A 27163-nucleotide genomic window follows, 5' to 3' on the forward strand; every position below is an offset into this window, starting at 1 on the left:
CGAGCGCGTGCCACTCTTCGGATTGTGTAGATGACCATACTGATGATGGAGCGTCATCTGCTACTGTGGAAAAGGTTAAGAAGTCCCAGCAGTATCCGTTCTTGAAAATTCAACATTGAACGTGTCACCCAGTGGTATTCATTCTTAAAAAATCACACCATCTTCCCATGGGGAACCCTGATGTGGATGCGAAGCATCGTGGCGGTTCCGTGTGGTTCCATTGTGTTGCCGTTATGTTGAGTGATCTGGTTTTTACTAGCGCCAGAGGGAATTCCGCGTCCGGGTCCACACCAGTCGCAAAGGCATGCAAGTGCTGTTGTGTTACGGTGAGTAGGCGGTGGTTTTCGAGGCGCCGAAACTCGTTCATCATGTTCTTGTCGATGTTATCTCTGTGGTAGAATCGGTAGTCTCCGTCAGCTTTGGTGAGGTAAAGGTTGTTAACATTGGTGCACCGGCTGAGAGCAATGTACACGCCCTCCTATTCGCAGATTTGTCTTCTCGTTCTTCTTTTTCGGCGGTTCCCCTTGTGGTACCGGGGTTCTTGCACCCGGCCGCGGTTCCCCAGAAAGACACTGAGCCCCCTCGATCACACCTTTACTTGGAGTCCCGCTCCGCCAAGGTCCACTGCTCAGCCGATCCGGCTGCACACACGTAGCCCAGCCGAGTCCGCCATGTTCCATCCTATCTCATCTCGCGCCACATCTTCATACTCCGCCGGAACATGTCCATCGCGCGGGATTGTCCACCGCCACTATTGCCGGATTGCCACACTCTCCCCCCCTCCGAAGAAAAGGCCGACGCACAGTCCTCGAGGCAACCAACATTTAAAGAGTAATTCGAAGCATCCGCATCGGAGCCCCGAGATGACGTCACAGTCCACGAAAGAGATGTCTACAGCAATCTTGGAACTCGGGACATCCTTCAGGACAGCAGCCACAGGATCAAATCAGCCCAGGAACAGCCATGGACGCCGCTGGATCGCTGGCGCCACTGGAGGAATCCCATGAACCGATGACGGTCTGTTCAACAGTACCAGAGGTAGCAGATAGGGCCTCCCGGCGAGAGGTACGCAGCGCCGGAGTGGAACCGAGAGCACCACCCACACGTCCGGTTCAAGACCCACAGCACACACGCCAAGGTAGCACAGTGGAGAGTAGAAAGCAGGCACGGCCAGGAGCAAGAGCCTTGGAGCCAAGAAGGTAGCCCCAAGGCCAGGGACTCAAGAACTCAGAATGCCACCGGGTCATGCACCACGCGCATGTGGATGTGGCAGTGGGGGAAGTCCTCCACACGGGTCGGCGGTGAATGCGGGCGCAGCCGGACGCGAATGCCAAAATGGATTCTGGACGCGAAAGAAGCAAAAATTAACGCCCGGAAAGAACACAATTCTAGCAGGGGGAAAAATAAAAAAATAAAGAAGCGCAATCACGTGGTACTGATCAATCATCAAATTCAGGGCCAAGAATAGGTAATCCGAAACAAAAAAAATGCCTAAAAAGAATACTCTAGATACATCCCATAGAAAGTTAACATGACGGGTGCACAGACGCCATTGAGAAACAAGAGGCGTTGCGGCCAAAAGCAGATCAGTCCACGTGGTACTGTTTAAGGTCTGCAATATTAACCGGGCCTGCATGTTCACCTGTACTGCTGTGGCGTAAAAGATACGTTATGGAAGACAGCTTCTCGCTTACGGTAAAAGGGCCCTCCCATTTAGGGGCTAGCGTCGCGGCAAACTTGCGTGAGGCATCGCTCAGTGGATGAGTGCGCCGGAGAACCATGTCGCCAACCGCAAACTGAACATCTCGACGACACCGGTTGTACTGCTCCGCCTGCTGGAGACGAGCAACGTCAAGCTGCTCCCGGGCAGCCTGTAGCGCGTCGCGCAGGCGCTGGCGGACGGCCACAGCATGGGGCGACCGACCAGAACCCGCCTCCGTTTCTGGAAGTGTCCTGTCAAGAGGAAATGGCATTTCCCGACCGTAGTTCAAATAAGCTGGCGTAAACCCGGTTGAGCGATTCACCGTGGTGCGAGTGGCAAATGCAATCTCAGGCAGCTTAGCATCCCAATCCTTGTGTTGCTCCGTATGAGCAATTAGCATCGCCTTGAGATTGCGATTCACACGCTCAGTTATGTTTGCCGGAGGGTAATAGGTGGTCGTACGATTGTGTTTCACGCCTAGAGCTCGGCAGTTGTCCTCAAACAATTTGCTCGTAAAATACGTAGCATTATCCGTTATGAGCTGTGCGGGGAACCCAAAGCGCGAAAACACTTCCATTAGGCACCTCCATACATTCGGTGTATTGACGGTACGTAGCGGGAACAGCTCTACCCACTTCGTGAAATGGTCCGTCACCACAAACAAATAACAATTCCCACGCGGGCTGCGGGGGTAAGGCCCCATGATATCGCAAGCAACGATTTGCCAGGGGCTCTTACTCTCAACAGACTGCATCAATCCGGGCGGGCAACCGACGCGGGGTTTCGCTGTCTGACACACGTGACAGCTCCTGGCGTACCGCAGCACATCCTGCCTCATTCCCGGCCACGTGACAGTCCGACATAACTTCTCATAAGTTTTTCTGCCAGAGCTGTGTCCAGCCAGCGCTGAATCATGAAAGTAACGGATGAAAGCCCTCCGAAGTTTACGGGGTACAACAGTGCGGAATGGGGAATTAGCTTCTTCATCGTCCTGCGGGATATACCGTAGCAGGGGACCGTCTTCCGCCAACACATATGTATCAAACTCACCGCTGTTGCTGGTGGGAGCTGCGCCCTGTGCCCCGACGTGCTCAATGATCTTACGGCAGAGTCCGTCGGCACGTTGCGCCGCGAGAAGATCTGCCCTGCTCACTAGCGTACCCCAGCGTGCGTCAGCATCCACTGCAGCCACCAGCGCCGGCGCTTCCGCGTCCGAAGATGGCGGCAGGGGCGCGCGCGATAGCGCGTCAGCGACTTGGTTCTGCGAACCCTTCCTGTGCTGGATAGTAAAATCGTAGCGCTGAAGCGCAAGCACCCAGCGCGCAAGACGACCAGCAGGGTTCTGCAAACGCTGCAGCCACGTTAATGCCATGTGGTCTGTCTGAATGGTGAAAAAGGCACCGTCAAGATACATGTCAAATTTCCTTAGTGCAAACACAATTGCTAGGCACTCACGTTCTGTGACCGTGTAATTGCGCTCAGCCGGAGTGAGCGTATGGCTAGCAAATGCGACCGGACGGAGAACGCCCTCAAACTCCTGCATCAGCACTGCGCCCAGTCCATAGTCGCTAGCATCGGTCTGCAAGACAAATTGTTTGTTAAGGTCCGGTATCCTTAACGCCGCTGTTGCCGCGATTGCGCGAGACAGTGCTTCAGAAGCTTGCTGTTCAGCCTCTTCCCATTGCCATTTCACGCCTTTCCGTAGTAGCTGGTTTAGCGGACGTGATAGCTCCCCACAATGAGGGATGAAGCTGCGGAAAAAGGCTATCATGCCCAGGAAGCGCTGCAAGCTCTTAACGTCACGCGGGCACGGATACTCTGTAATTGCTTTCAGTTTGGCATCGTTAGGACGAAGCTCTCCCTTGTCCACGACAAAGCCGAGCAAGTCAACTTTGATTGTCGCGAGTTGGACCTTTTTAGGATTGATGGTGAGACCGGCGCGTTTCATGCGGTCAAGCACATCTCTGAGATGCACGAGATGCTCCTCAAAGGTGCGCGAAAAGACGACGACGTCATCCATATAGGCCATCGCGTACTTATGACGTACATCGTCAAGGACGATGTCCATTAATCTTTGAAACGAGCTCGGGGAGTTCTTCAGCCCAAACGGCATGCGCACAAACTCGAAAAGACCCCTGTAGCATGTGAAAGCTGTTTTAGGAATATCATCAGGGTGCATTTCAATTTGCAAAAAGCCGCGTGAGCAATCTAGAGTGGTAAACACGCGGGCACCACCAAGCGAGGAAATGATGGATTCTATGGCAGGAAAAGGATATGCGTCTCTTACAGTTACGTCGTTGAGACGACGGTAGTCCACGCAGAGACGCACGCTTCCGTCCTTTTCTGGCGCCAACACGACTGGAGATGCATGGGCACTCTGCGACGGCCGCACAACCCCCGTGTTCAGCATCTCGTCAAGGGCGACATCCAGTTTCGCCTTCTTCTGGATTCTGAGCGGCCGTGGATTGCAGCTCCAAGGAGGGGCGTCTCCCGTGTCAATGCGATGTTGAAGGACTGTTGTCCGCCCAGGGGCCTCCGTGAACATTTCAGCAAACGGCTCCAGCACATAGGCGAGCTGCTCCCTCTCATAGTCACTGCAAGGACACTCCTCAAGCAACTGCCTGATTCGCTAAGGCAACACGGATTTCGTTGCGACTGCGGCTGACCTTGGCACGGTGCAGATATGCGTTGACGCCAGAAAAGGTATCAATTCTGCGTCATTGCCCAATCTGTAACCACCTCCCGCCAAGTCAAGCAGTAGGCCCTCGCGAATAATGAAATCCCGGCCCAAAATCATGGGTACTGCCAAGCCAGGGCAGTACGTAAAGCGCTGCCGACACCTTCTGCTTGCGTAAGAAATGTGCAAACGCACAGCCCCACGCGCTTCAACCACAGCACCATTGGCCACTTGCAACCGGGTGCTGCATTGGCGCAACTTAACACCACGTGCTCGGCAAAGTTCAAAGACAGTATCACCAATGAGCGACAAACTGCCGCCGGTATCAACCAATGCAGAAACATTCGTTCCAAGAACGTGAACAGAAAGATGTGGTGCTATGGGCTGTGTGCGTGCTTCAACACGGCTAGCAGTGGGTAATAGGAACCAGTCCTCGCCACCAGCCAATTCTGGGCCACTCAGTGATGGGTTAGTCACCATCATTGCCTCGGGCTGCATTCCTTCATCTCGATGGCTATTTGTATTTCGGCGACCAGCCATCACACGCGGATACTCACGACGGATGTGTCCTGGCTGCCCACATTGGCAACAGCCGCTAGCTTGATTTCCATTGGGCGTGTAGCCCCGCGACCCTCCCGTCTCGACGACCGGACGAGACCGGACCGGACTAGGGTCGGGGAGCGGTGAGCCTGCCAGTAAAGAGGGCCTGTTTTCCCAACGCAGGAACCCTGGCTCTAACCGCTGTGGGGAGTTCCCGCCGTGGTCTGCACCATCTAGTGGTCTTCCGCGCTCCAACTGCCTGTCGCCAAGGGCAGAAGGACCTCGTGCGCGGGGGGAATTCAAGCCCGCCGCTGCCGTACGCGGCTGTGGACTTCGCTGTGGCGAAGTCTCATAGGTGTCTCTCCATGCGCAAGCTGGCTCAAGTGCCTCCCCTACTGGCGGAGGGGGTATATAACTCAGCTCTGATATCAGAGCGTCCTCGATTGCTCGAGCTGATCGCGCCATCTCCTCCAAACTGGAGTAATCACGACCGTGCAGGAAAGGTCGGAAGCGCGGATGGCAACACCGCAAGACGTGCTTTACCATTTCCGCGTCAGACGCACCCGGGATAGCTCGCTTGAAGAGCTCCTGGATAGCTCGAATGTATTCGAGCAAGCCTTCGCGCGGGTGCTGCGTACGTGCCTTCAACTCACGGCGGATGCGGTAGTCGTAGTCGGGAGGCAAGAACTCCTCGCGGAAGCGTGCCTCGAAGTCAGCCCAGGACGCGAACGGGGTCTGGAGGCGCCACCAACGACCAGCCGATGCCTCCAGGGCAACCGGCAGGACACGGGTCAACACGAACTCGTCCGAAGCACCCGACGCCGTCTTGTAAACACTGAGATCGCTCAGGAAGTCCGCCACGGTTTTGCGGTCATCGTAGCCCGTGAACCGTGGCACCGCAATGCTCGGCTGGAACGATGGCCCATGCTCGGACCCACCGCCTTCTAGCCCGAGACCGGCCAGCCGGTTCGTGAGGTTCTCGCAGAGGTCCATGATCGGGCGGAGCACGCCGACGAGCCCAGTGGCGTCCGCATCCCCTGCGGGCTCACGCGGAGCAACCAAGGGGCGCCGACGGGTAGAAGCTCCACGGCCAGGCATGTCCCTGGGAAGAAATGCTCTCGCGCGCCGCGAAGCGAACACGGGAAGACAAAATGGTTATAAACAACAGAAGCCACTACAAAGGCGCCTCAAATCACGAGGAGGGCTACCGAAAAATCCCGAGAGCCACTCAAAAACGCCAACGTAATTCGCCCCGCAAAATGCCCACCGGGGAACACCAAAACAAGGAAGAAGACCACAATGCCCTTCCCAGGAACCACGGCCGGCCCCACGTTCAGGGCGCCAAATGTGGTACCGGGGTTCTTGCACCCGGCCGCGGTTCCCCAGAAAGACACTGAGCCCCCTCGATCACACCTTTACTTGGAGTCCCGCTCCGCCAAGGTCCACTGCTCAGCCGATCCGGCTGCACACACGTAGCCCAGCCGAGTCCGCCATGTTCCATCCTATCTCATCTCGCGCCACATCTTCATACTCCGCCGGAACATGTCCATCGCGCGGGATTGTCCACCGCCACTATTGCCGGATTGCCACACCCTACGGGAAGATGACGATGGTGGTTGAACGCGAACCTATGTCGTGATGGATTGTTTGGTTGGGCTATCCCTAGGGGCATCCTGCCACAATCAGCTTTAGAGGAGCTGTGGACGGGGCTGGTTGAGCTGCAAGGCGCGTGGCCCTTCCCGCCACAGCTTTCCACGGGAAATTCAGCACCCCCCTCTAAAGTTTTCAGTTCGTCGTTTCCGTTGACGTTCAGCTTCGCGTGCCTTCGTTGTATCAGTAGCTTGTTGACGTAGTTTGAATGAGTCAAGGACAAAGGGCGCGTTCGTAGCACTTGCTCCTGTCGTGGATTTGTAGCGTAGTGGGAAGAGCACCGCGTACCTCTCGTTGCGGCCAGAGAGTCGTGGGATCAAATCCGGGAGCCGCTAACTATTTCTTTTTTTTATAGTGTAGTATCGCGGTGCTGTGGGTGTAAGGAGGAGAGTAGCGCAGGCGCAGTGAGCGTGTGGACGGCGCCGTCATCAACGAAGCAGGACCAGGTGAGCCTAAGAAATGCTCCGCATTTGAAAGACCTTTCTTTGGCGGTCGGAGAAGCGAGTTCCTTTTGCCATCTGAAGTACGGTTGGTATGGTGTTTGAACATCAGTTTAGTATCTTTATCTCTTAAAAGTGTCCGGTTATAGCGCTGCTTTTTCGTAGGCGGGAGGGTGTTGAAAATACGTAGTAGTTGGCCAGTTGATACCCTGAAATCATGGGTCATACAACGAGGGAAGATTGAAATAATAAGCAGTCCACCATGCTCTGCTGACTGCAACCGCAATTTTGGTTCTTTTGGGATATGAAATATTAAGCACTTAGCACTCCATTCTGTACCCGACAGGCTCTGAAATCTAGTGGTTTTTGCAAAAGACGGCCTATATAAGGTAATTTCTAAAACAAAAAAAACGTCCGAAGACTCTGGCGTGCTTCTTTATGAGTTGTGAAAGCCAAACAATTATTGATCACATGAAAATCCTTTAATGACTTTTACAGTTTTTTATTGCAAATGAAGACTTTGAGTTGTGAAGAGGGGCGTTCTTTCGAGTTTTGCAAATAAATTAGTTCTAGTTGCAGGGTTTCTACGTTAGCATGCTCATTCTGAACAGGAATCGTTTGAAACAAGGGGCCAAGGATTCTGCTGCGGTGCAGAGTGGCCTGTGCTGCTGCTGGTGGTGGTTGCTTCCCTGTGCGACACCGAACCGGTACCTACTTTACCACGAGTCACTGTCACCGAGACAGCAACGCCTAGCCCAACGACTGGAAGTGATTCATTTCAAGTGCGTGCAGATCTCCCAATCATAAAGAAAAAACTGTGGCTTTTACTGAAAACAGCGCACTATTTATAGACCCGACCGATCCGCAATTTTGAATTCCCGCGGCGTAATGTGCCGCTAACGTTTTTAAAATTTCATTTGGGTAACAGTTTTGTTTGGTTTTTAATGGCGGATATGATAACCATCTTGCTCTGTTTATGAGAGTGAATATTTAAGTTGATTTTGCATTTGTTTTTTCTTGCTGTAATCGCGGCTTCTTTTATTGTTACCGCTCTATTGCGAGAGTTTTGTCATGCAGATGTGGCTCGTAGTTGCTGCGATGTTTTCTTTAAGGGGCGTTATTTTCTCTTTTTCTGGCTTCCTTGAAATAAACGTTTTTATTGCTTTATTAGGCCTTGATGTACGCTGACGTCTCTTGCCAGCATGAAAATTGTGCTGGGCATACAATAGGTTATCGAGTGGAAGTTTCTTCTCATAGGCAGGCGCTTAGTAGGTATTCACTACCAACTCCCTCTCCCCTCTTCTGAAGAGGGGCCGAACGTTCTGTCTCTTTTAGTGTCATGGAGAAGGGAGTAGGCTGTTCTTACAGTCCGGGACCTTCGTTTTCAAAGCCTTTCCGACACAATATCCCACCTGTGTTTGTGTGGTTGCTTAAACTTTGATGTTTCCCTATAGGATCTAAGTGAAGTGGCGTTCCTCACAATTACCGGAAGGGCATCGGTTTGAAAAAAATAAATGATAATGCGAAATAACTTCGCCCTAAATGATGATGTTCTGGGTTGCATTAACCGAGGATTGGCGGGAGTTTCAAAGACTATTTGTAGCAGCAAATATATATCCCGTGTTGGGCCCCAGAGTCAGGAAAATTTAAAATCCCGGAGTCTTGGCAGAAAAAATGATAGATCTACGGGTTTATTCTTTCGTATTCAGGACACACCATATTATAAAACTGCTTTATCGGTAACAAGGTTTTCGTTCAGTACGAAACACTGTGGAACTGTACTATTATGAGCAATATGAAAGGGAACACAGGAACGCGTAGAAAACACCCTCAGACCCAGCTATGAGTGATACGCAGCGGCCTCCGTTGGAATCAAAGTGGAAAGGGGGGCGCTGTTCTAACAACTGTCCCCATTCCCGCCGTGCGTCTTATTGGCTGCCCGACAATGCCATATTATCGGAGAAATGGCGTAGGCTGCCGGTTTGTAGAAATGATAGCGCGGTGGGAGTGCCAACAGTTAGTGGAAGAGCGCCCTCCTTTCCCCCTTTGGTTTTCACACCGCCATCCGCGTATCGCTACGAGTCTGTTTCGAGGCTGTTTGCCACGCGTTCCTCTGTTCCCTTTCATATTGCTCATAATAGTACATAGGGGTTTTGCGGGCAACATTCATTTCAATATCTTGTACTGCCTTTAACCCCCGCGAGAATGTGCTGATGAACTTTAGTGTGATACATCCACAGCAGCGTAAGGCGACGTCCACGTGCTGCAGTCGAGAAAAAAGTGGAGTGACATTTTTATACTGCACAACTTTTTTCTTTCAAAAGACTTGTAATATCTCCATTGTTGTTCTTCCACACAAAAAAGAAATTGTTGCAGCATGGCAGGAGACAGTTTTTTCTGTCTTCAAGGTGTCATTTCGCAAATATCTCGCCAGAACTAGTTGTATTTTATGGCGTAGGGCGTTGCACTATGTCTCGACATTAGAGCTTCGCTGGTATTTACGGAAAAAACCGGACGTCGCTGTCACCTTCTTGTAATCTGCTCCCTCAAACCCGATATTCTAAACCAAATGGAAAAGGTAACGCCACGCGTCGCAGTGGGGGTATAACAGCCTATTATTACGATTAAACAAGGCGAAAAAATTACGCACTCGCCGGTGGTGAAAACAGATGGGACTCTACAGGTGTTCCATGTACCAGGTAGACTGGCTGTAAACGCAGTCTACCTACCGGGGTAGCTTTTGTTGGCGCCAACCGAATAATCAAAATCGCTGGACTTGCCTGATTGCACTATTTGCTTGCGTGATTCGGCATAACAAGTTGTTTAGGGCCCGACGCGCAAAATTTAGCCATAGTTTTGCTACGCCAATCCCATAGTATCAGGTAAAAGCTAAATATTTTGTCTCAATATTCCAATTCCTTGATCCGAGGTACACATTCCAATGCCGGTGTTAGGGCAGTGTGCCGCACTAAAAGCTTGTAAGTCGTTATACAGTTATAAACTACGTGGTGTTAAGACTCATTATTTTAATTTTTGTGCGGAAACATATTGCAAGTACTTCGGACGGTCCTTGCACAGATATTGTAGCGTGCCGGTGAAAAATTTAACTCGGGAAGTTGAGACGCTGAATTGCTGTTACTGAGTGTGGGTCGTGAACGGAGTTCATTGAACATAGATCCAATAGGAAGAACTGAAACCTAAGATTGGGAAAGGTCGATGGGTGATATGAGATATTATTTAAACGGCCCGGCAGCGTTCATGCTTTCAAAAGATATGGCACCCTTCGGAAACTAATTCAGCAATAACAAAGATATGAAAAGAAACTACTATAGAGGTAAAAACGAAAAATTGAGAAGAATAATCCGAAAGTGAAGTAGTAACTTCTGAAAGCCCGAATAAATCCGTACCCTCACTTTACTCATTTACCAACCGGGCACGAATTTCAAAATACAATGATGTAATAAAACCACACAGGTCTCTGAAGCGACCACCAACTCAGGCTTAAATGTGCCCAGCCGCAGTTCCATTCAAGAGCCGAAGTTCACTCGCAGATCACCGGAGAAGCAGGCCCTTTGCAATCGCCTGGTGCGTGACTACAACCTGGATGAGCCGCGTTTTCGAAACGTGATCCAATGAAAGTAGCTCCGAGTCCATCAGGGCTGTTGAGATGTTTGCAAAATGACAGTCACGTCGGCAATGTTAGGATCACAACATGGTGGTTGAGACGTCACCTAAACAGAACTCACGTCGCCGCGCAAGGGTTGCACCAGGAACTCTGACACATCTCCGAGACGCCAGTTGAGGCAACGTAGCTAAGAAGCGGCAGGAGCCCCCTTCCCTGGCTGTGCCATAAAGTGTCTTGCTTGACGTTTTTTGCTTGCGCAGGGGCATCGCCATAGTTTTTAGCGACCTACGCTGCAGTCTCATGGGCGTAAAAAGACGCAAAGATGTAGGTGACGACAACAAAAACCGTGGGTCTCTCATTAGAAGGCCCGAAGATTGTACTCGCAAAACTTGCTACACAATTTTCAGAATGCTTAAAGGCTCTAAAGGTGCCCATAACCGGAAGAACCACTAACGTAATTATGATTCACAAGAAAAGAGGTACCAAATGCTTAAGGAAATACAGACGAGCCAGCGTAGTTGCGGTTGTATGCAAGCTGTTTAGCAATGTTACAGATAACCGTGTCAGCAACAGCCTAGATTCTTAACAACTCAGAGAGTAGGCTGGGGTTAGCAAAGTATACTAAACAAAGACCACATTTATGTCGCCAATCAGGTAATGAAAAATTTGCAAAAATAGGCACTATTACATGACGTTTATAGACTACGAAAAAGCGTTTGATTAAGTGCGCACCGCAGCAGGCCTGGAAGCATTAAGAGAACAGGGAAAAGACGGGATGTCGATCTCTGTGTGTGGCGTGGAAATTCTGACCTGGCCAGGTACCGCTGATCATGATTGTGGAAGGGTGCTTATGATGATGATAGTGGCGCTAACTGCAGATGTTGTTGCCGCCAATAGAAATCAATCAATGTAGGTCTCAGTTCATGTCTCTTACAAATGTCTTTAAGTCAGAGGCCTCGATGATTTACTGGGCTATCTTTGAATCCGCCAGAGCCTGGAGCCACAGCACTGTTAGAAATGCGGACTCAGCTGACACAACAGAGTGTATTAATTTGAATACCTTTCGGTCGCATTTCTCCACAATATATTCTTTACTAAGTTTTTTCGGTGTGCTTTCAGAAGCTGTCTTGAGATATCTGGCGAAAAATATTGAACTGCTTGACTTCTTTCTGTGTTTTCTGTCAATTTTACGGCACTGTTATGTGCAACGTTGTGTGCATTTTTCGGACTTTCGATTCCGGACTTCCGAGCTTCAGACTGATGTTAGTTTAGCATAAAAACCTAAATGGTAGTAAAGTGTTTCCGCAAGCACATCCTCGTGATAACGCCGGGAAAAGAAATCAAATTAACTAGGACCCTGTAAAGAAAACTGCAGGTTCGAGGTCCTGACTAACAGGTTACCAGCAAGAGATTACCTCAATACCGCACGGAAATATTTATGAGCTGTTCCTTTCTATACAGGGGCATATTTAGCTAAGCTCATGTGAATGAGTTATGTTCAAAAGTATGAGCTATTGACGAAAGACGCCTTGCGACAAGCCGTTCTTCGACTTCATTGAACATGGGTAAGCCTATCGTGCAGAGGCTAGGCGTATTCATTCGTGATGGAGAATCGGGGCACGGCCCTTTTGAGCAGAGTCTACATGTACCGCATGCATAAACATTTTCGGGTTTCCGGCACACTGGATACCGGACAATACATAGCCTCACTAATACGCTGAGACGTAGGAACGGAAAGTGAAATAGAGCAAGGTGCATTTCTTTTTTGTGTCGTGTGCCTGGACACCTGAATAGTTGGTTGACTGGGGGACACCTACGTTCTGCCGCCTTCAAGCACAAACCACGAAATGAAACCGAATGCATAGACACGTATGGCTCGCTCATTAAAATTCGTCGGCTTTAACATAAGATAAACTCACACTGTCGAACGCCTCGGGGTAAGGAAGGTCTCGCACATCAAACACACTAGAGTAAAGTTTGCTTAGGCATTAAATTGTGTATGAGAAGGTAAAAAGAAAATTGCAGGACGTTGTATTCAGCATCCTTCGTGGGGAACCCTCAAAATAAACTACTAGAGTGACTGGTTCTTGAACAGTTATCCTTGAACTTGAAAAATCTTGAGAACACTGATGATCCGTGATACGGAACGGCGCCGTTGGAATGCATGTGTTCAATGGGCTGTTTTTATGAAATTGTCCTCCTCTCTCGCGAATTGAACTATCCGCATTCGGCCACGTATGCCTTGACATATTTAAAGGTACCCCTTTAGTGTTTCTCAGTGGACTGTGTAGGGCTGTGTAGGACTATGTAGGGAGGACTGTGTAGGGCGGCAGAGACTGGCCACAAAAATCTTATCTACTGGAAATTCCTGTATTGCAGAAACTGTTTTAGACTAGTATCCCCTACGACAGTTTACGTGTCTATGCCGCACGTAGAACCTTCTGTATTTAGGGCAACGGTATTAGTGTTACCGCGGACCCCGAGCCGCCATTCTCACGCTGTAACCAACCATGGTTATGAGATTTAGAGTGAAAAGTAAAAGCTTTTAATGGTTACCGTCGGAGCCCTGGTCAACCTCATGCCGATGGGCTCCACGTCTCTTTACGAGGAAAGGTCCTCCGGGACCTCTCAAACTATCAGAATGAGCTTTGAGGAGAAAATCCTCGTTCCCTGCTTTTAATTCAGTCCATGTGGTACTTTTTCTTCCCCCCCCCTCCCTATACATGATTGGTTTCTGAAAAGCGGTAGCACCGAATTATCCTTTCCACCAGTTTCAACTACGATCTTTGCTATTCAAAGCCTGACAACTATTTTGGTTTTCTCGTGATCGAGTCAGCTGATTCAGCAAGAGCTTTAGTGTCACGTCCGTATTCCTGATATCAAGATTCTCGCAGAGCATCCTAGGCGAAACGTATTAGGCTGGAAAACTCAAGGCGGGGAAACCTTTGTCGAAGGCAACACCGAACATCAAGTGTCAACCAAGTTGCCCAAACACACACCCTCGATCTGGAGTTCAGGGGCTCACCCTCCCCTTCCTTCCCCCCCCCCTCCCCGGAGCCTGATTAACTTCATGTGGTTATTTCTGAGCCAGACCTGCTGAGCGAAACTGACGCCGACATGATCTAAGGCCTCAAGTATCAGGGCATTACGGCCATCAGCCATGTCACTATCCGAACAGACAATAAGGAAACATCCACAAAACATATATTGACAATCCACCGATTAAAACCTCCTGAGCAACACATAGCAGGCTTTATACGATGCGCAGTCCGTCCGTACATACCAGTGTGTCGAACCGAAAAAATACCAGTTTGGTTACGGTTGTGGTTAGGGGAAAACATTTCGTTCCTTTTCAGTTCTGGTTCGACAAAATCACGCACCGAACCGATTCGTGAACCGGTTCGGGAGCTTGAATCGGTTCGCGAAGCGGTTCGAGGAATTGCATTATCACTGAAATTAGAACAAAAAAAAAAACATTCAGTTGTTCAAAACGACAGTCTAATCAAAATACAAACAAAAACTCAAAATTCTGCTGTTCCCCAGTGCAGTGGCGCAATTGCAAAGCAAACTCTAAACAATTACAATATATTATAAAAACAGATGAAGTGGCTACGATTTACCACCTAACTTCTCGCCCGGGTTTTATGTTGTCCTAGCAACTATTCGTAAGGCCGCCGCCAAGAGATATGATGGTGGGATATATTTTCTGCCCTTTCTTTTTTTTGTTGAAATCGTAATCGTCGCTATGGAATCGCCCATCATGCTAACGTTGAAGCGTTAAATTTAGGCCTGCGTACTGGCGCGTTCAAATAACAGCGCTTAATAAGAGCGGCGCACATTTTTTGTATTTGTAAACAAAGAGAATAATCCTACGACGGGAACACGTATACAACAAATGAATTAGATTATTTAGTGACCCTGAATAATTTCTTAGCTGTCACCTTATAAAGTGTATTAGCCACAATTTTGTTGAAAGTAAGTTTTAGTTAACGCTCAGTCACTGCAATATTGCTCTTGCCACTGCAATTCTTTTTGCGATAGCTATTCCGGATGTCTGCATTACAATCAGTATGTCATCATACCGCCTGACCCCCGGCCATCGTTCCTTGTGGTACATTGCGTAATCTTTATAAGAGATTATGCTGTTACGAAATAAAAGGGGAATTTGACGCCCGGAGCATAAGATGGAACTTTTTTGGGTGGACGCTCTTGAATTGGTTCACAGCAGTGCTTTCCTCCGCAACGAGCAGCAGAAGAAGTAATGTAGCGAGTTGGGCAGTCAGTACCAGAGCACCTCCGAAAAAAAAGCAGATGTGAAAGAGGCAAAACGGCATCAGCAGCAAATGGCTTAGCCATGGAACAGCTCCTGCGGTCACACTTGTCAAGTATTAAAAATTTGCAGGTGTCGTACCTTTTAAACAAATTACGAAATGTAAAGAGTTTGCACACATCGGGTGTGGGCTGTCGCTGTGGCGCAGTGGATCACTTCTGCTGCCTCATTGCTCCTATGACGTCGCAGCTAAGGAAGAAGAAAGTCGTTTTATATCCCCCGCAAGCTGCCAAGACTCAGACGGCTGACGTGTCTGTCTGCGTGGTCGCTTGCTTCTAAGCTGCTTGGTTTTCCGCTTTCCTGGTTGAGGTGATCGGCCAACCTTCAGGCGGATTAGCGGTTGTTTCCCGCCATTCTTTTGGTCTTTTCTTTTCTTCCAGGTTGCTGGTTTCCGCGCCTGGATGTCTTTTGAGTCTCCTGGCCGGGGGAGTTCCCCCTGGGCGGCCTCGATTCGTCCGCAGGACATGCAATTGGAAGCCCTAAAGCGCAGTGGGGTGGGCAGCATCCCCGTGGCCTTGGTGCCAGTAAGTGGCGGATTCATCCGGCTGAAAAACCCGCGGGCTGTACAGGCGGCACTTCGAGCGGCTACTGAGAAGTTCGAGCACATTACGGAGGTCCGCCCGTTTGGCAAAGGTGGCGTCTTGTGCCGATCGTCAGACGAGACCTGTGTCGCTGATCTCTTGAAATGTACAATGTTTACCTCTGTTCAGGTGAGTGCATTTATCCCCCCTCACCTTGCTTGCGTGAAGGGCATCGTACGAGGTGTTGATGTTCAGATGACACCTCAGGAGGTACTAGAGCAGTTTTCGGTAGCGGGAGTCACCTCAGTTTACCGTTGCAGCCGTGTTGTAGAGAAAAACAGGGTGCCAACAGAATCTGTCATTGCTACATTTGTTGGGACGCAATGTCCATCGGAGATTAAAGTATGGCCTCTCATTTACCGTGTGGAACCTCTCTCTCCCCGGCCTCTTCAGTGCAACAACTGTTGGCGTTTTGGCCACACATCCAAGGCATGCAAATCGTCTCCCCGGTGTCGCGCATGCGGTGAGAGCCATTCTGTCGAGCTATGTACTGCCCAAGATGCCAAATGTTGTTTGTGTGGAGCGGCACACCCAGCTGACTATTCTAATTGCCCTGCGAGAGCTCAAGAAGTCCAAGTTGTCGAGGTCATGGGTAAGCGTCGCTGCTCGCGCGGGGATGCTGTTACAATTGTCAAAGAAAGGACACATGGTTATGCTGGAGTTACGGCCAAACACTCTCCATCACTCGCTGATGCAGCCGTAGTGAATACCATTGTTGCAGCGGTTGAACAAGCCGTTGCCAAGCTCCAACAGTCTTCCCTCGCTGACCCAGCTTTTGCTTCCGTTGTAGCAGCGGCTGTTGAGAAGGGTGTCTCTTCAGTAATCACCCAGTTAACTTCCACCATAATCGAGTGCGTGTCTCGCACAGTGGTGACTCAGCTGGCGCCACATTTGCAGCCCGCTCCCCTTTTGTGTACCTCCTCTCCCCAAGTGATCCAGCAAGTTTCCACCGTCCCTGAAGGTCCGCTGCTCTCAGCAGCTAATCTTGCCTCGGATTCTGTTAAAGTATCGTCTACTCTCGCTACTTCGGTGCGTGGTTCGGAACATCCTACTTACGCTGAGGCTGGTACTTCGTCTGTTCGTGGTCCTACGGCCGACAACGAGTATATTCCTCCCCTTTCGCCCTCTTCAGACTCGGACATGGAGCTTCAGGCTTGGCCTATGGAGACTGTTCTTCAGTCTAGTAAACGTTCCGGATCACCTAGTACCGAAACCCTGGAAGTGCAGCCAAAAGCAAAATCCAAGAAAGGTAAATCTGTTTCAAAGCCCAAGAATCAGATATTACAAGCTGCAGTTGCTGCAGCCGGTCTCTCTGAATCATAGGGGTTCTAAAAGTCGTTCAGTGGAATTGTTGCTCCGTTTCGGCAGGCTTTGCGGATTTACTTTGTTTGTGCTCCCAATTTTCCCCAGACGTAATTTTGCTACAGGAAACCTGGCTTAGTAGCAACCAAAAATTTGGACTTTATAATTACCGCACTTTTCGACTAGACAGGCCAACCCGAGGTGGCGGTCTGTTAAGTTTGATATCTACAAAGTTTGCCCACACCGCGAAGGTGTCCTTTCAACTTCAACGCCCAGACTGTGAAATTTTAGTGCTGGAATTAAAGCTACCTGGTTGCCTCCCCTTCTCATTGGCCAACGTGTACTTTCCTAGTGGCGTCGTTGATTCCGAACCACTTGATTTGGCTATTGCTTCGGCTGTACCTCCCATTATCTTTGCAGGAGACTTTAATTCCCACCACGTTACTTGGGGCTTCCGGACGGATTCTTGCGGTAATCGCTTGTTGGATTGGATTACAGATAACAACTTAACATGCATAAATTCGGATTCTCCAACCTACCATAAGGGACAAACGCAATCTGTTTTGGATTTAACTATATCTTCTCGAGGTGTTTCCGTGCCTTCTTGGTCGACTGTTGATGGCGGGTCGAGTAGTGACCACATCCCAATAGTTTTTGACATTGGGTGTCCCATCCGTTCCGTTAACCGCCAGAGCCGTTCTTTTGTTAACTATAAAATGTTTCAAACCTCTCTGAAGGAGTCCCTGTCCTCTCTGGTCACACAAAATGAAGCTGAATGTGCGACAGGCCTTTGTTCCGCCCTTTCCTCTTCAGCTCAGTCGTCATTATTTGAAGTGGTGTCGAAGAAGTCAGTATTGCCGAGTCCCTGGTGGGACGAAGAATGTTCGCGCTGCTTTAGACGTAGAAAGGCGGCCTGGAAGAAACTTTGCCATAACCTATCCCCGCTTAACTGGTGCAACTACAAATATTTTTCAGCGGTATTCAAACGCGCTGTTTCTAATGCTAAACAGACTTATGACACAGATCGATCTCTGTGTCTCTCCAAGCCTAACAATAAGCGTGCGCTTTTTCGCTTTCTTCGATCGCGGAAAGCAGTACCCTCTCCAGATAATACAGACTCCGTGGTGCTATCGTCAGGTGAACTCTCAAAGTCCCTAGAGTCGATAGCTGATGGGCTTCAAACTCGTTTTTCATCCTTCTTAGCGATGTCATTTACTCCGCCAGACGTGGTAGACGACTTCAAAGAGGTAACGCTATCAGAGCTCGCTGACGTCATGACTAAATTGACTGCTGCAGCTCCTGGCCCAGATGGCATTACAACTGAAATGCTGAAGTTATTATTTGACGAGGCTCCCAATCATTTACTTAACATGATCAATTATTCTATTCGACATGCATGGATCCCCGATGTCTGGCGTGTTGCCAAAATACTTCCGGTACTTAAGAATGCTGGTCAGGGCCTCTCGATTGAAAACGTCAGGCCTATTGCGTTGACATCTAATGTGGTTAAATTAATCGAGCGGATTTTGCAGCAGCGCATAATGCAATTGGTGTCCAGTTCTAGAATCTTTAGCCCAAGACAAATTGGTTTCCGCCCTGGGTGTTCGATTTGGAGTGCGCATATGGACCTTGAAAGCCGGATTAAACTTGCCCGTCGCACTAACCAGTTTTCGGCCCTAGTAACCCTAGATGTAGCAAAAGCTTTTGATAGCGTCGAATACCCTGTGTTGTTGTCCCGGTTACAAGTCTTAAACTTCCCAAGGTATATCATAGCTTGGATTTGTGAATTTCTGAGAGACAGGCAGTTCAGTTGTGTAAAATTTAATGTTACCTCCTCACAGCGGCCACAGTCTAGGGGCGTTCCGCAAGGGGCGGTCCTTTCCCCTGTTCTTTTTAACATCCTTGTAAGCGCTATTCCGGTGGTTTCTGGTGTTCCTACATATGTATATGCCGACGATATTGCGTTTTTTGCATCAGCACCTGACATTCAATCTCTTCACAAATTATTGCAGTCTTATCTGAATATTATTGCCTCGTGGTTGGACAGTATTTGTCTCTCTATCAATGTGAACAAATGTTCCTTATTAGTTTTTCCAATCTCAGGTCCTGTTAACATTACTCTCAGTTACCGACAGTGCATAATTCCTCAGGTTCCTTCTTTAAAGTACCTCGGGATTATTTACACCAGTGAACTTGACTGGACCCCACATATAGCCCTCATTGAGGCCAAAGGTGCACGTGCTGTTGGGATGTTGAGAAGTCTCAGTCATAGGAAGAAGGGCATGCGCAGAGAGACCCTTCTTATGATATATAGAATGTACGTTCGCCCCATTTTAGAGTTTGGGTGCGTGTTATTCTCTGGGTGCGCCGCGTATAAGCTTCATCGTCTGGTTATTCTGGAGCGCCAGGCTCTTCGCTGCTGTTTAGGGTTGCCTAAGAATGCAGCAAATGCAGTAGTTTACTTGGAAGCGCGCGTTCCTCCTCTGCTTAATAGGTTCCGGATTCTGACGGTTGAAACTTTTCTGAGAGCTTATAGCTCTGAGGTGAACAGGGAGCAGTTTATTTTTATTGCAGAACCAAGTGCGTTTATGGTGCACCAATGGCCCAGGTCCTTATGTCCACAAAGCACTTTGATACAGAGCTTCCTTTCTCCATTGGGTGTAGCAATAAATCAGATTATTCCATATACTGACAGGAGTTCACCTCTTTCTATCAATTTCCGGAACATTTTCCCCAAAAATGCTAAACTTTTACCAGCCCGGCTACTCAATCGCCTTCTCGAAGATTATTTGGCCTCTATGCAGCCAGGTGCTATAATTTATACAGATGCCTCTCAACGAGAAGAAAAATCCGGTATCGGAATATTTTCCCTTTCCCTTAACTGGACCTTTTCGGTTCGTCTGCGTGATTTTATCCCCATATTCTTTGCGGAATTCCTGGCAATTGTCCTGGCGCTACGAAAGCTGGATGTGTCAATTACATCTCCAATGATAATTTCCGATTCTTTTTCTGTATGCCTAGCCCTTTCTTCCCCTAAAGACACTCCCCTTCTGCGGACGTTTCGGTCACTCCTGCCACCTCACTTCACTGAAATTCACCTTGTTTGGGTTCCTGGTCATGCAGGGATCACATACAACGAGACTGCCGACTCTCTAGCAAGGGTAGCACTTTCTGGGCCTGTAGTAGACGTCGTAGAGCCGACACCTTTAATAACAGCAGCTAGGTACCGTAGGATGCTGAAACTCCAAGTACAGCAAGAATCGGTTTTATTATCATTAAGGGATTTCAATCATCTTAAATTTTCATGGAAACCTGAATGGTGCCCTTCACGCAACTTAGAGGTGATTATTACAGCCTTACGTTGTCGAGTACCCAAGTTAAACAGGTATTTGCACAGGTCTCGTCTGGCGCCAACAGCTCTGTGCAGCTATTGCAACGAAGACGAGTCTGTCGATCACTTCCTTTTGACATGCCGACGTTTTTCCCGAGTCAGACGTCAGTCCCTGGAGGTGCCGCTTAACAGTTTGGGGATATCCCTAACAGTGCCGGCATTCTATCGTTCGGGGCATCCGAAACGGGGTTCTGCCGCCGGGATGTATGCTCTGCCCTCCTGCGCTACATTGAAAATTCAAAACGATTCTGTTTATGATTGCGATTGGTCACCCTCGCTTTGATTTTTCAGGGTTTTTTTTTCTATTTTTTTCCTTTTCCCTCAAAAATTTTTCAAACCGGTCTAAATTATCTTTCCTAAAAGTCGCGTGATTAGAAAAGAATTCCATTCATTTTAACCATCCTCTGTTGATTGGCCGATCCCCTGATTGGGTATGTGCCATAGCTAAAGGCGCAACAACAACAACAACAGTTCGTTTGGTCAGCTTGTACTACTCTCGGGCTTCCAGCAGCAACTTACCATTGCTACATTGATGCTAATTCGTTTCCCCTGTTGTTACATAGAGCGTGATACTGCTCAATTGTCTGGAGGGTAAAGTGCTCGAGCGGGTACGAAGTTGATGGTAAGTGAAAGAAGAAAAAGGCCTGAATTGCAATCACTGTGCAATACAAACAGCGGAGGGTCGAAGCGTTTCGGCATGGACCGGTAAGCGTTATTTCTTTTTCAGGTTTAGTTCCGGCTCGCGTTCAGCGTGCTCAAAAGGTATCGGTTCAGGTTAGGGTTCAGTTCTAGCAAAAATATCGGTTCAGTTTGGGTTTTTGGCTCGGTTCGATTCCGGTTCGACACACTGGTACATACCTAAACCACGCCGCTGCTTCAAGTGCTAGCGGTTTGAGCACGCTACACACTCGCCGTGGACAAACCACCTGTGCGAAATGCGCCGCACAGAACCACCCCCTCGATAATTGTAAGTTCAATGCATTTACTTGTGCTAACTGCTGGAAACCGCACGCCGTCTTCTGCCTGACCTGCTTGAAATTGCAAGTAAAAAACACATCATAAATGTATAAGTCACAGAGAACATCTCCTTTGCATAGTCGCGAATGCGGTTGGCTGGTTTTTATTCGGGAGAGGTATGGCGACGCAGCTCGCCGGCGGGTGTAGCCGCGTCTGGCCCTGGCAGTGATTCAAGTAAGCGTGGCTGACCTGTTCGTGCTCCCGGATGCCCCTCCACCCACTCCCGTGGTTTGAGTCTAGCAGATAAGCCGCGACCACAATGCAAGCCCAACCCGCAGCGGCAGCGGTGGCAATAAAAACGGGTGGGACAGCTTCTTGGGTGTTTGCTTCCCCGGCCAACGTACACTTGAGGGCGACGAGTAGATGGACGCGGAAGCCACAGCAGCGGTTGTTACACCAGCCTGTGGAGCTCCCAACACCCGCGGTTGTGACGATTATAACGAAGGGCACCCGAAAGGGTGCTAATTCTGTGGGACCCGGTCCGCCGGGCTCCCCAAGGACATCTGACGAACGAGAAGAGCATGGGACTTTTCCTGTGTGCGTGGCTGCGCAAGGAATGGACCTCTTCGTGAAAACCTCCAGAGAAGTAAAAAAAAACCTCTCAGAGAATCACAACCGCGAAAGATCTAGACAATCACACTCCAGTTGCTCTGAACTATGGGAATAGAAAATATTGTTGAATGGAACTTTAAAGGCTTGCTTAAAAACCTTTGCGATGTGTACGAGGTACAGCGTTTTAATAAGGAAAGCGTCATGTATGTAAAATAGTAAACAGAAAAACTCAATAAATACGCATACGCATGCATGTAAAATAGTAAACATAAAACTTTCTTAATAAGCGTATGGTATTCACGATGGACAGGGATGGGTGCACACAGTCCGCTGGTGGTGGGGCCAGTTTTGTCCTCAAATGATAGCATGTAATACTCTCCGTTTAAATAATGTCCTTGAGGCCGTATTAATTCTTTTAAAATATTTATAAATGAATAACGGTATGCGCTTCTTGAATTCCGCCAGATTAACAGTTACTAATCTCAGATTTCCAGGCGATGGTATACCAGCTGCCTGAACAATACATACGCGTAGGCAATGTCAATGCACAAAATCCTCTTTGGGCTCTTCACCCATGAATTCCCGAGGTCACCCTGTAGAAACTTTTTGATATATCATTTGGATCATGCTTTTTTAAATAAGCAACTGCGTACATATCAGAATATATCACACAACCCTTAATATACCTGCATATTGCGATTTGCTCTGCAGTAGTCAATCCATTTCTTGAGTGGGATGTTGGCACAGGAATATGGCAGTGACCACTTCCCAACCATACTAACATACAAAGGTGAAGGCCCTAACCGCTCACCTTCTTTTTGCGAGTTTAACGAAGCCAAATCAAACTAGAATGCATTCACAGAGACATAAATTACACAACATATCAATGACATAACTCCACGTGGAGGAGCCAGGCAAATTTGTTAGAGCACACATTCTCGCCGCCTTCGAGAAGTCCCTTCCCCACGCCACCGCCGCCTCGCGCAACACTAAGACGTCATGGTGGAATGAGCGCTATAGGCGTTTGCAAGAAGCCCTGAAGAAGGCATGCTGTATCCCCGGATGCCACCGCACGTCGCAGAATCTCATATACTTTTAACGCGCAGACGCACTTGGGAAGCGTATGCGCCATGAGGTAAAACAAAGTAGTTAGCACTCTTTCTTGGCGTCCAAAAACTCATGCATACGCACACACAAAGACTGGACGCGATGGCGTAAGCGTAAAAGACAAAAGACACAGCGCGCCCCTAATTAGCCCAACAGAGAGGTCACTCGCAGATCAGGATAACACACATGGACAACACTGCCAATATGTGGGATTTCTGCATATTAAACAAACTTCTTCATAAACACAAAGTATCCTGTGTAAAGGACAAGTTTCTGTGACAACAATGAGTCGATGTGCTGATTCCAGCCAAAACGAACACACGTTTCTGGGTGTAGTCCTTGGCGCAAAGCTTACATTCATTCCAAATACGTCATACAACAAAGACGCAACCGCCTAAAAATTCTGGGTATCCTGAAAGTTCTCTCACACATTCTTTATGTTGCTGACAAACAGCTTTTCCACGTTTTTACTAGCTTAATAGGTTCACAATTCAATTATGGAAGCGTACTCTACGCCGCAGCCACTGCAACATTCTTAAAAATGCTTGACCCGGTGCTTCACATGTTGCTCTACCTTGCATGCGACGGCGTCCGCACAAGCCCACTCGTAAGCCTTTATTTGGAGTGTAACAAATTGAACTTGGTGCGCCAGTGAACCCACATGAACCTGCTTTATGCTTTTAAGATTTCATCATTTCCTCGCCACACTCCTATGTGATTTTTTACGAAAGACAGGTTACAGGGTTCAAGGAATATTACATAGATTGAACTGGAAATTGGTGGTTGCAACGCCTTCCTAACCAAAATGATTTTCACAACAAAGTGCAGCAAAAACTCGGCCTTGGTGTTCGCAATTTTCCTGCACACTCAAATTTTCCTGCTCACTCAAAGGTTCTTTAAAACATGTAACTTCCAAGCATGTTTATCATGTTACTCGAAATTCGAAAGGACTTAAGGCAGCTGAGGATACAATACCGCCATGCAGTATGCTACGCAATTCGAAGACCAAACCATATCGTCATACAGTACTAATTGTGGAGGAAAGTTTCTTTCATGTATGATTCTATTGCAACCAGTTGGCCGTTGGTAAATCGACCAGCCCCACCTCCATGTATAGTTCTACTGCAAACAGTTGGTCGTTGGTAGATCGACCAGCCCTCGAGCCTGCCTTGCAGCTCTCGAAAAAACCATTGGGGTCCAAAAAAGTACATGAATCCCCTTGTTATCTTTTTGCCGAGTAGCTTGCACAGGCAGCTCGTCAGAACGATAAGTCGACAAGTGGTGGGAGTCGTTAACATCAAGCTGGACTTCGCGCTCGCGGATAGACAGGTTACAGGGTCTCAAAGATATTACGTCTTCTCTACTTAGATTAAACCGGAAATTGGTGGATACCCTGAAGTCTGCCTGGCAGCTCTCGAAAAAGCCATTATGGTTCAAAAAAGTACACGCGTCTCCTGATTATAATTTTGCCGAGTAGCTCGCACAGGCAGCTCGTAACAGCGATGAGTCCATAACTGGCGGGAGAAGATTTCACCGTCCATTCCTTTAAGAAAACCCCTACTATCGCCTCCCTCCATGCCTCGGGAAGGGGCCCAAAAATCATATTTGGTTGTACAGTTGTAGGAGTGTTTCAGCTGTGTCAGTGTGTATGTGCTGCACTAGAGTGTATGTATGTTGTCTCCACCTCCTTGCATGTGACGGCTTCCGCACTAGCCCAGACCAAAGCCTATTTTTGGAGTGTAACAAATTGAACTTGGTGCGTCAGTGAGCCGACACGAACCTGCTTTATGCTTATAAAATTTCATCAATGCATCGCCACCATCCTACATCAGTTTTTTTACAATAGATCTATATCTCAACTCATTTTCATTAGTCCATGGGTGATTTCACGTCACACGTTCCAGACATGGTTCGCAACCTTCCCCAGTTTTTTGTGAAAAAAAAAGAATGATCGTTTAATATTGTGTTCCAGAAAAGCTCTGCTTGTTATATTGCGCGCGAAAAAAAGATTGTACTCCTCGCGACAACCCTTTAAAGATACGGTGTTTTTCGAAGCTGCGTCATATATGTAAATTTAGTTTAAACATCCTGGACAACATGGAAAGGGGAAAGTGTGGTCATAACTTATGTGCTTCCTGGTATCTTCCGGCAATTGAAATGAACTGTCAATAAAATCTTTTTCTTCTTGTTTTTGCGTAAATACTGCAGCTACAATGGCGTAAATTCACCAATTTTCGAAACGGACTTCTGCTGCGGGGAGCGAGAAATTAAAATTGAAATTGAGACTACATGGTGTAAAATATTAAAGAAATATTTTTGTTGTGTGCAGGAATATTGCGAAAACAAAGGCGGAGTTTTTTGCTATATTTTGATCGGACATATCTACCCAGTAAGCCAGCTCGTTAACATCAAGCTGGACTTCGCGCTCTCGGATAGACAGGTTATAGGGTTTCAAAGATATTACGTCTTTTCTGCTCATATTTAACAGAAAATTGGTGGTTGCAACACCTTTCTAACAGCAATGCTTTTGACAACAAAGTGCAGCAAAAAACTCCGCAATGGGGTGTGTAAGATCTCTTTGAATCACTAACTAAAACTTTAGATAGCGCATCGTGGACAGATATGGAAAGTCAACGCACATTGTGGGGAACATTGTTGCCAGTTAGCTCAGTGCAGCAACCAGCAGTTGTGACATCGGCATAAAAATCACCCCGAACGCGGCCTAACGCTACCTTTCTCAGTTCATGAGGTGAAGATGGCTCTCAGAACTTATAAGCCTTCATATTCAGGTGCAAACAACATTACACACACTCTGGTACAGCACATACTCACAGACACACCTGAAGCACTTCTACACCTGTACAACAAAATATGGCTTCTGTAGCCCTTTCTCACGTCTTGGAGGGAGGCGATAGTAGAGGTTTTCCTAAAGGAATGAAACGACACATTCTCCTTTCCCACCAGTTATCGACTCCGTATCCCGCCAGTTATCGACTCATCGCTCTGACGAGCTGCCTGTGCACGCTACTGGGCAAAATGATAAGCACAAGGCTCGTGTACTTTCTGGACCACAATGGTCATTTCGACATCTGCCGGTCAGGCTCCAGGGCTGGTTGATTTACAAACGACGAACTGGTTGCAGTACAATCATACATAAAAGCAACTTCACTGCACAATTAGTTCTGTATTACGATATGGTTTGGTCTTCGAAAAGCGTAGCCTACTGCATGGCGGTATTGTATCATGTGCTATCTAAAGTCCTTTGGCATGTCGAGTAACATGATAAACATGCTTGCAAGTTGCATGTTTGAGAGAACCTTTTGAGTGAGTGTTATAATGGCACTCTGTAGGATTTGTGTTCAGGAAAATTTCACACGCCAAGGAGAAGTTCTTTGCTGCACTTTGTTGTGAAAATCATTAAGTGTAGGAAGGCGTTGCAACCAACATTTTCCGGTTCTATCTATATAGAGAAGGCGTAACATCCTTGAAACCCTGTAAACTGTCTATCCGCGAGCGCGAAGTCCGGCTTGATGTTAACGTCCTTGCTGGTTGGGCAGATACCAATGCTTTAGATTTAATCTAGTCCCATTCACTTGCGTTTTATTGGGCAAGAGGTCTGATTTTCGGCCGCATCAAGGCACCAAAGTCAATGGTTTCTCGATTCCAGTCAAAAAGAGCACTCGTTCCCGGATGTAGTCCTTGGTGGAAAGCTCACTTTCATTGCACGTATATTATACAACTAAGTCCCAAACGCCTAAAAACACTGAGTATCCTGAAAGTTATCTCACACATTTCTTTTGCTGCTGACAAAAAGCTTTTCTGCATTTTTACTAGGTTAATAGGTTCCCGATTCCATTTAGGAAGCGTATTCTCTGCCGCAGCCATTGCAAAATTCCTCAAAATGCTTCACTCAGTGATTCACCTGGTGTTCCACCTTTCATGTGACGGCTCCCGCTCTAGCCCAACCGAAAGCCTATATTTGGAGTGGGACAAATTCAACTTGCTGCGTCACTGAGGCCAAATGGACCTGCTTTATGGTTTTAAAACTTCATCAATCCCTCGCCACCCTATTAAGTGAGTTTTTTTACGATAGATCTATATATTTCAACTCCTTTTCATTAGTACATGAGTCATTACACGTCCAACGTTGCAGGTATGGCTGTCAACCTTCCCCAGTTTTCAGAAAAAAAAAGAATCCCCGTTTATTATTGTGTTCCAGAAAAGCTCTACTTGTTATATTGCGCGCGAA

At 48.1% G+C, this 27163-nt stretch overlaps 1 protein-coding gene across 1 annotated transcript in view; it reads right to left on the reverse strand.

The window, feature by feature from the left end:
- Positions 1 to 4918: 4918 nt before the first annotated feature.
- LOC144177830 (uncharacterized) overlaps positions 4919 to 27163 on the reverse strand; it is a 102954-nt gene continuing 80709 nt past the window's right edge. The window contains exons 3-4 of the mRNA XM_077705409.1: positions 5150 to 5828; positions 4919 to 5046 (exon numbers count right to left, since the gene is read on the reverse strand). Of these exons, the coding sequence (XP_077561535.1) occupies positions 4919 to 5046; positions 5150 to 5828 (807 nt within the window). The remainder of the gene's footprint in view (positions 5047 to 5149; positions 5829 to 27163) is intronic.

This window comes from Haemaphysalis longicornis, unplaced genomic scaffold (genome assembly GCF_048455015.1).
Source record: "Haemaphysalis longicornis isolate Haplotype H1 unplaced genomic scaffold, Haemaphysalis longicornis Haplotype H1 scaffold_32, whole genome shotgun sequence".
Classification (NCBI taxonomy): Eukaryota; Metazoa; Arthropoda; class Arachnida; order Ixodida; family Ixodidae; genus Haemaphysalis; species Haemaphysalis longicornis.